Source organism: Staurois parvus, unplaced genomic scaffold (genome assembly GCF_062004578.1).
Source record: "Staurois parvus isolate SC_StPar_1 unplaced genomic scaffold, SC_StPar_1.0 ptg000575l, whole genome shotgun sequence".
NCBI classification, from domain to species: Eukaryota; Metazoa; Chordata; class Amphibia; order Anura; family Ranidae; genus Staurois; species Staurois parvus.
This window is the reverse complement of record NW_028318371.1, coordinates 2,022,158-2,034,623: the sequence shown is the minus strand read 5'-3', so window position 1 is coordinate 2,034,623 and position 12,466 is coordinate 2,022,158. Positions and strand designations below refer to the sequence as shown.

At 53.2% G+C, this 12,466-nt stretch overlaps 1 protein-coding gene across 2 annotated transcripts in view; it reads right to left on the bottom strand.

Moving 5' to 3' along the window:
- The window catches only part of LOC149450318 (E3 ubiquitin/ISG15 ligase TRIM25-like), a 30,974-nt gene extending 18,734 nt beyond the window's left edge, over positions 1-12,240 (bottom strand). Inside the window, exon 1 of one of the 2 annotated variants that reach the window (XM_089692035.1) lies at positions 11,571-12,240. In XM_089692035.1, coding sequence (XP_089548161.1) covers positions 11,571-12,240 — 670 coding nt within the window. The remainder of the gene's footprint in view (positions 1-11,570) is intronic. The other variant, XM_089692036.1, reaches the window with a different exon arrangement.
- Between the last annotated feature and the right edge of the window lie 226 nt (positions 12,241-12,466).

Here is a 12,466-nt window from a genome sequence, read left to right as displayed (position 1 = left end):
GCAGCATGAGGAGGCGGTACAGGGGCCCATGGCAGATTAGGGGCCTGGCAGCAGCTATGGGAGGCCCGTAATCTGCCAGCACCCTATGACAAAAAATGGAACACACCAGCAGTGTGAGGAGACCTGAAAGTGGCACATGGCAGAGTGTGGCGATGGAGACAGCAGCAATGGGAGGCCGTACAGGGACCCATGAGAGACTCTGGACTTCGCAGCAGCATGAGGAGGCGGTATAGGGGCCCATGGCAGATTAGGGGCCTGGCAGCAGCTATGGGAGGCCCGTAATCTGCCAGCACCCTATGTCAAAAAATTGAACACACCAGCAGTGTGAGGAGACCTGAAAGTGGCACATGGCATGAGACACTGTGGACCTGGCAGCAGCATGAGGAGGCGGTACAGGGGCCCATGGCAGATTAGGGGCCTGGCGGCAGCTATGGGAGGCCTGTAATCTGCCATCACCCTATGACAAAAAATGTAACACACCAGCAGTGTGAGGAGACCTGAAAGTGGCACATGGCAGAGTGTGGCGATGGAGACAGCAGCAATGGGAGGCCGTACAGGGACCCATGAGAGACTCTGGACCTGGCAGCAGCATGAGGAGGCGGTACAGGGGCCCATGGCAGATTAGGGGCCTGGCAGCAGCTATGGGAGGCCCGTAATCTGCCAGCACCCTATGACAAAAAATGGAACACACCAGCAGTGTGAGGAGACCTGAAAGTGGCACATGGCAGAGTGTGGCGATGGAGACAGCAGCAATGGGAGGCCGTACAGGGACCCATGAGAGACTGTGGACCTGGCAGCAGCATGAGGAGGCGGTACAGGGGCCCATGGCAGATTAGGGGCCTGGCAGCAGCAATGGGAGGCCCGTAATCTGCCAGCACCCTATGACAAAAAATGGAACACACCAGCAGTGTGAGGAGACCTGAAAGTGGCACATGGCATGAGACACTGTGGACCTGGCAGCAGCATGAGGAGTCGGTACGGGGGCCCATGGCAGATTACGGGCCTGGCAGCAGCAATGGGAGGCCCGTAATCTGCCAGCACCCTATGACAAAAAATGGAACACACCAGCAGTGTGTGAGGAGACCTGAAAGTGGCACATGGCAGAGTGTGGCGATGGAGACAGCAGCAATGGGAGGCCGTACAGGGACCCATGAGAGACTGTGGACCTGGCAGCAGCATGAGGAGGCGGTACAGGGGCCCATGGCAGATTAGGGGCCTGGCAGCAGCAATGGGAGGCCCATAATCTGCCAGCACCCTATGACAAAAAATGGAACACACCAGCAGTGTGAGGAGACCTGAAAGTGGCACATGGCATGAGACACTGTGGACCTGGCAGCAGCATGAGGAGGCGGTACAGGGGCCCATGGCAGATTAGGGGCCTGGCAGCAGCTATGGGAGGCCCGTAATCTGCCAGCACCCTATGACAAAAAATGGAACACACCAGCAGTGTGTGAGGAGACCTGAAAGTGGCACATGGCAGAGTGTGGCGATGGAGACAGCAGCAATGGGAGGCCGTACAGGGACCCATGAGAGATTCTGGACTTGGCAGCAGCATGAGGAGGCGGTACAGGGGCCCATGGCAGATTAGGGGCCTGGCAGCAGCTATGGGAGGCCCGTAATCTGCCAGCACCCTATGACAAAAAATGGAACACACCAGCAGTGTGAGGAGACCTGAAAGTGGCACATGGCAGAGTGTGGCGATGGATACAGCAGCAATGGGAGGCCGTACAGGGACCCATGAGAGACTCTGGACTTGGCAGCAGCATGAGGAGGCGGTATAGGGGCCCATGGCAGATTAGGGGCCTGGCAGCAGCTATGGGAGGCCCGTAATCTGCCAGCACCCTATGTCAAAAAATTGAACACACCAGCAGTGTGAGGAGACCTGAAAGTGGCACATGGCATGAGACACTGTGGACCTGGCAGCAGCATGAGGAGGCGGTACAGGGGCCCATGGCAGATTAGGGGAATGGCAGCAGCTATGGGAGGCCCGTAATCTGCCAGCACCCTATGACAAAAAATTGAACACACCAGCAGTGTGTGAGGAGACCTGAAAGTGGCACATGGCAGAGTGTGGCGATGGAGACAGCAGCAATGGGAGGCCGTACAGGGACCCATGAGAGACTCTGGACTTGGCAGCAGCATGAGGAGGCGGTATAAGGGCCCATGGCAGATTAGGGGCCTGGCAGCAGCTATGGGAGGCCCGTAATCTGCCAGCACCCTATGACAAAAAATGGAACACACCAGCAGTGTGAGGAGACCTGAAAGTGGCACATGGCAGAGTGTGGCGATGGAGACAGCAGCAATGGGAGGCCGTACAGGGACCCATGAGAGACTCTGGACTTCGCAGCAGCATGAGGAGGCGGTATAGGGGCCCATGGCAGATTAGGGGCCTGGCAGCAGCTATGGGAGGCCCGTAATCTGCCAGCACCCTATGTCAAAAAATTGAACACACCAGCAGTGTGTGAGGAAACCTGAAAGTGGCACATGGCAGAGTGTGGCGATGGAGACAGCAGCAATGGGAGGCCGTACAGGGACCCATGAGAGACTGTGGACCTGGCAGCAGCATGAGGAGGCGGTACAGGGGCCCATGGCAGATTAGGGGCCTGGCAGCAGCAATGGGAGGCCCGTAATCTGCCAGCACCCTATGACAAAAAATGTAACACACCAGCAGTGTGAGGAGACCTGAAAGTGGCACATGGCAGAGTGTGGCGATGGAGACAGCAGCAATGGGAGGCCGTACAGGGACCCATGAGAGACTCTGGACCTGGCAGAAGCATGAGGAGGCGGTATATAGGGGCCCATGGCAGATTAGGGGCCTGGCAGCAGCAATGGGAGGCCCGTAATCTGCCAGCACCCTATGACAAAAAATGGAACACACCAGCAGTGTGAGGAGACCTGAAAGTGGCACATGGCAGAGTGTGGCGATGGAGACAGCAGCAATGGGAGGCCGTACAGGGACCCATGAGAGACTCTGGACTTGGCAGCAGCATGAGGAGGCGGTATAAGGGCCCATGGCAGATTAGGGGCCTGGCAGCAGCTATGGGAGGCCTGTAATCTGCCAGCACCCTATGACAAAAAATGGAACACACCAGCAGTGTGAGGAGACCTGAAAGTGGCACATGGCATGAGACACTGTGGACCTGGCAGCAGCATGAGGAGGCGGTACAGGGGCCCATGGCAGATTAGGGGCCTGGCAGCAGCTATGGGAGGCCCGTAATCTGCCAGCACCCTATGACAAAAAATGGAACACACCAGCAGTGTGAGGAGACCTGAAAGTGGCACATGGCAGAGTGTGGCGATGGAGACAGCAGCAATGGGAGGCCGTACAGGGACCCATGAGAGACTCTGGACTTCGCAGCAGCATGAGGAGGCGGTATAGGGGCCCATGGCAGATTAGGGGCCTGGCAGCAGCTATGGGAGGCCCGTAATCTGCCAGCACCCTATGTCAAAAAATTGAACACATCAGCAGTGTGTGAGGAGACCTGAAAGTGGCACATGGCAGAGTGTGGCGATGGAGACAGCAGCAATGGGAGGCCGTACAGGGACCCATGAGAGACTGTGGACCTGGCAGCAGCATGAGGAGGCGGTACTGGGGCCCATGGCAGATTAGGGGCCTGGCAGCAGCAATGGGAGGCCCGTAATCTGCCAGCACCCTATGACAAAAAATGTAACACACCAGCAGTGTGAGGAGACCTGAAAGTGGCACATGGCAGAGTGTGGCGATGGAGACAGCAGCAATGGGAGGCCATACAGGGACCCATGAGAGACTCTGGACCTGGCAGCAGCATGAGGAGGCGGTACAGGGGCCCATGGCAGATTAGGGGCCTGGCAGCAGCAATGGGAGGCCCGTAATCTGCCAGCACCCTATGACAAAAAATGGAACACACCAGCAGTGTGAGTAGACCTGAAAGTGGCACATGGAATGAGACACTGTGGACCTGGCAGCAGCATGAGGAGGCGGTACAGGGGCCCATGGCAGATTAGGGGCCTGGCAGCAGCTATGGGAGGCCCGTAATCTGCCAGCACCTTATGACAAAAAATGGAACACACCAGCAGTGTGTGAGGAGACCTGAAAGTGGCACATGGCAGAGTGTGGCGATGGAGACAGCAGCAATGGGAGGCCGTACAGGGACCCATGAGAGATTCTGGACTTGGCAGCAGCATGAGGAGGCGGTATAGGGGCCCATGGCAGATTAGGGGTCTGGCAGCAGCTATGGGAGGCCCGTAATCTGCCAGCACCCTATGACAAAAAATGGAACACACCAGCAGTGTGAGGAGACCTGAATGTGGCACATGGCAGAGTGTGGCGATGGAGACAGCAGCAATGGGAGGCAGTACAGGGACCCATGAGAGACTCTGGACTTGGCAGCAGCATGAGGAGGCGGTATAGGGGCCCATGGCAGATTAGGGGCCTGGCAGCAGCTATGGGAGGCCCGTAATCTGCCAGCACCCTATGTCAAAAAATTGAACACACCAGCAGCGTGAGGAGACCTGAAAGTGGCACATGGCATGAGACACTGTGGACCTGGCAGCAGCATGAGGAGGCGGTACAGGGGCCCATGGCAGATTAGGGGCCTGGCAGCAGCTATGGGAGGCCCGTAATCTGCCAGCACCCTATGACAAAAAATGGAACACACCAGCAGTGTGTGAGGAGACCTGAAAGTGGCACATGGCAGAGTGTGGCGATGGAGACAGCAGCAATGGGAGGCCGTACAGGGACCCATGAGAGACTCTGGACTTGGCAGCAGCATGAGGAGGTGGTATAGGGGCCCATGGCAGATTAGGGGCCTGGCAGCAGCTATGGGAGGCCCGTAATCTGCCAGCACCCTATGTCAAAAAATTGAACACACCAGCAGTGTGAGGAGACCTGAAAGTGGCACATGGCATGAGACACTGTGGACCTGGCAGCAGCATGAGGAGGCGGTACAGGGGCCCATGGCAGATTAGGGGCCTGGCAGCAGCTATAGGAGTCCCGTAATCTGCCAGCACCCTATGACAAAAAATGGAACACACCAGCAGTGTGAGGAGACCTGAAAGTGGCACATGGCAGAGTGTGGCGATGGAGACAGCAGCAATGGGAGGCCGTACAGGGACCCATGAGAGACTCTGGACTTGGCAGCAGCATGAGGAGGCGGTACAGGGGCCCATGGCAGATTAGGGGCCTGGCAGCAGCTATGGGAGGCCCGTAATCTGCCAGCACCCTATGACAAAAAATGGAACACACCAGCAGTGTGAGGAGACCTGAAAGTGGCACATGGCAGAGTGTGGCGATGGAGACAGCAGCAATGGGAGGCCGTACAGGGACCCATGAGAGACTCTGGACTTGGCAGCAGCATGAGGAGGCGGTATAGGGGCCCATGTCAGATTATGAGCCTGGCAGCAGCTATATGAGGCCCGTAATCTGCCAGCACCCTATGTCAAAAAATTGAACACACCAGCAGTGTGAGGAGACCTGAAAGTGGCACATGGCATGAGACACTGTGGACCTGGCAGCAGCATGAGGAGGCGGTACAGGGGCCTATGGCAGATTAGGGGCCTGGCAGCAGCTATGGGAGGCCCGTAATCTGCCAGCACCCTATGTCAAAAAATGGAACACACCAGCAGTGTGAGGAGACCTGAAAGTGGCACATGGCAGAGTGTGGCGATGGAGACAGCAGCAATGGGAGGCCGTACAGGGACCCATGAGAGACTCTGGACTTGGCAGCAGCATGAGGAGGCGGTATAGGGGCCCATGGCAGATTAGGGGCCTGGCAGCAGCTATGGGAGGCCCGTAATCTGCCAGCACCCTATGACAAAAAATGGAACACACCAGCAGTGTGAGGAGACCTGAAAGTGGCACATGGCAGAGTGTGGCGATGGAGACAGCAGCAATGGGAGGCCGTACAGGGACCCATGAGAGACTGTGGACCTGGCAGCAGCATGAGGAGGCGGTACTGGGGCCCATGGCAGATTAGGGGCCTGGCAGCAGCAATGGGAGGCCCGTAATCTGCCAGCACCCTATGACAAAAAATGTAACACACCAGCAGTGTGAGGAGACCTGAAAGTGGCACATGGCAGAGTGTGGCGATGGAGACAGCAGCAATGGGAGGCCATACAGGGACCCATGAGAGACTCTGGACCTGGCAGCAGCATGAGGAGGCGGTACAGGGGCCCATGGCAGATTAGGGGCCTGGCAGCAGCAATGGGAGGCCCGTAATCTGCCAGCACCCTATGACAAAAAATGGAACACACCAGCAGTGTGAGTAGACCTGAAAGTGGCACATGGAATGAGACACTGTGGACCTGGCAGCAGCATGAGGAGGCGGTACAGGGGCCCATGGCAGATTAGGGGCCTGGCAGCAGCTATGGGAGGCCCGTAATCTGCCAGCACCTTATGACAAAAAATGGAACACACCAGCAGTGTGTGAGGAGACCTGAAAGTGGCACATGGCAGAGTGTGGCGATGGAGACAGCAGCAATGGGAGGCCGTACAGGGACCCATGAGAGATTCTGGACTTGGCAGCAGCATGAGGAGGCGGTATAGGGGCCCATGGCAGATTAGGGGTCTGGCAGCAGCTATGGGAGGCCCGTAATCTGCCAGCACCCTATGACAAAAAATGGAACACACCAGCAGTGTGAGGAGACCTGAATGTGGCACATGGCAGAGTGTGGCGATGGAGACAGCAGCAATGGGAGGCAGTACAGGGACCCATGAGAGACTCTGGACTTGGCAGCAGCATGAGGAGGCGGTATAGGGGCCCATGGCAGATTAGGGGCCTGGCAGCAGCTATGGGAGGCCCGTAATCTGCCAGCACCCTATGTCAAAAAATTGAACACACCAGCAGCGTGAGGAGACCTGAAAGTGGCACATGGCATGAGACACTGTGGACCTGGCAGCAGCATGAGGAGGCGGTACAGGGGCCCATGGCAGATTAGGGGCCTGGCAGCAGCTATGGGAGGCCCGTAATCTGCCAGCACCCTATGACAAAAAATGGAACACACCAGCAGTGTGTGAGGAGACCTGAAAGTGGCACATGGCAGAGTGTGGCGATGGAGACAGCAGCAATGGGAGGCCGTACAGGGACCCATGAGAGACTCTGGACTTGGCAGCAGCATGAGGAGGTGGTATAGGGGCCCATGGCAGATTAGGGGCCTGGCAGCAGCTATGGGAGGCCCGTAATCTGCCAGCACCCTATGTCAAAAAATTGAACACACCAGCAGTGTGAGGAGACCTGAAAGTGGCACATGGCATGAGACACTGTGGACCTGGCAGCAGCATGAGGAGGCGGTACAGGGGCCCATGGCAGATTAGGGGCCTGGCAGCAGCTATAGGAGTCCCGTAATCTGCCAGCACCCTATGACAAAAAATGGAACACACCAGCAGTGTGAGGAGACCTGAAAGTGGCACATGGCAGAGTGTGGCGATGGAGACAGCAGCAATGGGAGGCCGTACAGGGACCCATGAGAGACTCTGGACTTGGCAGCAGCATGAGGAGGCGGTACAGGGGCCCATGGCAGATTAGGGGCCTGGCAGCAGCTATGGGAGGCCCGTAATCTGCCAGCACCCTATGACAAAAAATGGAACACACCAGCAGTGTGAGGAGACCTGAAAGTGGCACATGGCAGAGTGTGGCGATGGAGACAGCAGCAATGGGAGGCCGTACAGGGACCCATGAGAGACTCTGGACTTGGCAGCAGCATGAGGAGGCGGTATAGGGGCCCATGTCAGATTATGAGCCTGGCAGCAGCTATATGAGGCCCGTAATCTGCCAGCACCCTATGTCAAAAAATTGAACACACCAGCAGTGTGAGGAGACCTGAAAGTGGCACATGGCATGAGACACTGTGGACCTGGCAGCAGCATGAGGAGGCGGTACAGGGGCCTATGGCAGATTAGGGGCCTGGCAGCAGCTATGGGAGGCCCGTAATCTGCCAGCACCCTATGTCAAAAAATGGAACACACCAGCAGTGTGAGGAGACCTGAAAGTGGCACATGGCAGAGTGTGGCGATGGAGACAGCAGCAATGGGAGGCCGTACAGGGACCCATGAGAGACTCTGGACTTGGCAGCAGCATGAGGAGGCGGTATAGGGGCCCATGGCAGATTAGGGGCCTGGCAGCAGCTATGGGAGGCCCGTAATCTGCCAGCACCCTATGACAAAAAATGGAACACACCAGCAGTGTGAGGAGACCTGAAAGTGGCACATGGCAGAGTGTGGCGATGGAGACAGCAGCAATGGGAGGCCGTACAGGGACCCATGAGACACTCTGGACCTGGCAGCAGCATGAGGAGGCGGTATAGGGGCCCATGGCAGATTAGGGGCCTGGCAGCAGCTATGGGAGGCCCGTAATCTGCCAGCACCCTATGACAAAAAATGGAACACACCAGCAGTGTGTGCGGAGACCTTAAAGTGGCACATGGCAGAGTGTGGCGATGGAGACAACCCACCGACTGTTTTGCTCGCTGCCAAGCTGCCACCCTCTTCTCCTGATGATGCGGAAGCAATAGCCTGATGACGACGAGGCTGCCAAGTGCCATCAGCCTCATCATCATCAATTAGGGTCTCCGCCTCACTACTAGCCCCCTCGGCTGCGTGTGGGTCAGGAGACAGACCTGTCTCTTGACCGGCTACCGAGCTACTCTCCTCGCCACTAGTTCTTCGCCTGGCTGCTGAAGAGGCGGATGTCTCCCCCCGTTCCTGACCGCCCTCTGTTAGCTCTTCCTCACTGTAGTGGATGACACCGGGAGCACTGGCTTCTGGCTGCGAATAGTGCTGCCTCGACCCCTTCCTCTGCTGCCACGTCTGCTCGCTCCTAAAACATTGCCTCCTCTGCCACTCCTCTGCATGTTGTCTGACATACTCTTTAATTAAACCATTCTGTGTCCCTGAGTAACAATTATGTGTCCCTGAGTAACGTTTCTGTGGCCCTAAGTAACAGTTCTGTGGCCCTCAGTAACAATTCTGTGTCCCTCAGTAACAATTCTGTGTCCCTCAGTAACAATTCTGTGTCCCTGAGTAACAATTCTGTGTCTGTCCCTGAGTAACAATTCTTTGTCCCTGAGTAACAATTCTGTGTCCCTCAGTAACAATTCTGTGTCCCTCAGTAACAATTCTGTGTCTGTCCCTGAGTAACAATTCTGTGTCTGTCCCTGAGTAACAATTCTGTGTCCCTGAGTAACGTTTCTGTGGCCCTAAGTAACAGTTCTGTGTCCCTAAGTAACAGTTTTGTGTCCCTCAGTAACAATTCTGTGTCCCTCAGTAACAATTCTGTGTCCCTCAGTAACAATTCTGTGTCCCTCAGTAACAATTCTGTGTCTGTCCCTGAGTAACAATTCTGTGTCTGTCCCTGAGTAACAATTCTGTGTCCCTCAGTAACAATTCTGTGTCCCTCAGTAACAATTCTGTGTCCCTTAGTAACAATTCTGTGTCTGTCCCTGAGTAACAATTCTGTGTCCCTAAGTAACCTTTCTGTGGCCCTAAGTAATGTTTCTGTGGCCCTAAGTAACGATTCTGTGGCCCTAAATAACGTTTCTGTGGCCCTAAGTAACGTTTCTGTGGCCCTCAGTAGCAAATCTGTGTCCCTCAGTAACAATTCTGTGTCTGTCCCTAAGTAACAATTCTGTGGCCCTAAGTAACGTTTCTGTGGCCCTAAGTAACGGTTCTGTGGCCCTCAGTAACAATTCTGTGTCCCTCAATAACAATTCTGTGTCTGTCCCTAAGTAACAATTCTGTGGCCCTAAGTAACGTTTCTGTGGCCCTAAGTAACGATTCTGTGGCCCTAAGTAACGTTTCTGTGGCTCTAAGTAATGTTTCTGTTGCCCTCAGTAACAAATCTGTGTCCCTCAGTAACAATTCTGTGTCTGAACCTAAGTAACAATTCTATGGCCCTAAGTAACGTTTCTGTGGCCCTAAGTAACGTTTCTGTGGCCCTAAGTAATGATTCTGTGGCCCTAAGTAACGTTTCTGTGGCCCTAAGCAACGTTTCTGTGGCCCTCAGTAACAAATCTGTGTCCCTCAGTAACAATTCTGTGTCTGTCCCTAAGTAACAATTCTGTGGCCCTAAGTAACATTTCTGTGGCCCTAAGTAACGTTTCTGTGGCCCTAAGTAACGATTCTGTGGCCCTAAGTAACGTTTCTGTGGCCCTCAGTAACAAATCTGTGTCCCTCAGTAACAATTCTGTGTCTGTCCCTAAGTAACAATTCTGTGGCCCTAAGTAACGTTTCTGTGGCCCTAAGTAACGTTTCTGTGGCCCTAAGTAACGATTCTGTGGCCCTAAGTAATGTTTCTGTGGCCCTAAGTAATGTTTCTGTGGCCCTCAGTAACAAATCTGTGTCCCTCAGGAACAATTCTGTGTCTGTCCCTAAGTAACAATTCTGTGGCCCTAAGTAACAATTCTGTGGCCCTAAGTAACGTTTCTGTGGCCCTAAGTAACGATTCTGTGGCCCTCAGTAACAAATCTGTGTCCCTCAGTAACAATTCTGTGTCTGTCCCTAAGTAACAATTCTGTGGCCCTAAGTAACGTTTCTGTGGCCCTAAGTAACGATTCTGTGGCCCTCAGTAACAAATCTGTGTCCCTCAGTAACAATTCTGTGTCTGTCCCTAAGTAACAATTCTGTGGCCCTAAGTAACGATTCTGTGGCCCTCAGTAACAAATCTGTGTCCCTCAGTAACAATTCTGTGTCTGTCCCTAAGTATCAATTCTGTGGCACTAAGTAACGTTTCTGTGGCCCTAAGTAATGATTCTGTGGCCCTCAGTAACAATTCTGTATCCCTCAGTAACAATTCTGTCTGTCCCTGAGTAACAATTCTGTGTCCCTAAGTAACGTTTCTGTGGCACTAACTAACGATTCTGTGGCTCTAAGTAACGTTTCTGTGGCCCTAAGTAACGATTCTGTGGCCCTAACTAACGTTTCTGTGTCCCTAAGTAACGTTTCTCTGTCCCTAACTCTCTCCCTGAATACAGCCAGGTCTGCCTCTGTTGAATGACTGGAGGCAAATGGAGAATTCTAAAATGGCCGCCATTTATAGCTCGACCATTACACAGTGCTGGCTGGCTGCTGATTGGCTAATGCGATCACATGTCATGAATGAATGCATTATGGGTCAGCGCGCCTTGTCTGCGTGCCTTCCCAGACATCCCCGCTCCGTCGCCGCACATGTCGCCGCCATTTTAGGAAAAATTTCGATTCGCGCATCCGAAGTCTGCTTATTTTCGGATTTTCCTAATATTCGAAACGAATTCCACTTCGCCTACTTCGATTCGCTCATCTCTAGTGATAATATAATGAAAGTAAGTTGATACGGCTAGTATGGCCAGATAATAAATTATATAATGTTTTATTTTATTTATATATATGTATATATATATATATATATGTAGGTATGGGGAATGGAATTATTAATTATTTATGAAGCAGCGGGGGGATGATGCATAGATAGGATCACGATGTTGTGGTAGAAGGACCATATAATCTGGGACGGAGTTGGGAAAATTAAAAAAAAAAAAAAAAAATCGGAAAAAATAATAATGAAAAACAATTTGAAAAAATAGAATATAAATAAAAAATTATAAATAAAAAATTGTTAGACCTGTTAGACCAGCTGATTTTTCTTGTACTTTTCCCTTACGTTCCTGCAGACTCTGGACTCTTTTCTCCATCTTCTCTGTCTCTGTCATCAGTTTCTGCAGAACTTTTCTCAGTTTCTGTTTCTTCTTCTCAGAAGCCTCATCCAGAGTCTCCACCTTGTGTCCCTGGTGTTCTCCAGCCAAACTGCAGGACACACAGATACAGGCGGCATCTACAGCACAGTAATATTTAAGAAGCTCCCTATGGATGGCGCATTTTCTGTTCTCCATGGAAGTGGTGGGGTCAGTTAGGACATGTTCTGGTGACTTGCTGTGGATTCTCAGGTGATTATCACACAGAGAAGCTTCACACATCAGACAGGATCTAACAGCGGGTACAGGAGAGTGAATGCAGTAAGTACAGAAGATTCCAGTCTTCTTCTCATCTGGCTGAGTAGAACGGAAGGTCTCCACTATGTTACGTAGTGTGATGTTCCTCTGCAATGCAGGCCGATCCTGGAACTCTTCTCTGCACTGAGGACAGGAATAACCTCCAGACCCCTCCCGTGTATCCAACGATTGATCAATACAGACCCGGCAGAAGTTGTGTCCACATCTCAGGTTTACAGGATCAGTATAAATGTTCAGACAGATGGAACAGTCCAGCTCCTCTCTCAGATCAGCAGACGCCATCGCTGACCGCAGAAGAGAGAAATGAAATGAAAAAGTCTCCGACACGGAAAATCTAAAGGTCATCTCACATTTCTCAGCACAGGGCGGGGCTGAGCTGGGTTTATCTACAATGTCTTTATTTTATTATTTCCACCTTTGCTGTGATTTTTTTCTTTTCATGCAGTGTTGGGGTGTTAATATTTAATTTAGAGGTCAGAGTTTGTCAGGAGTAAAAACCCTTTGTATA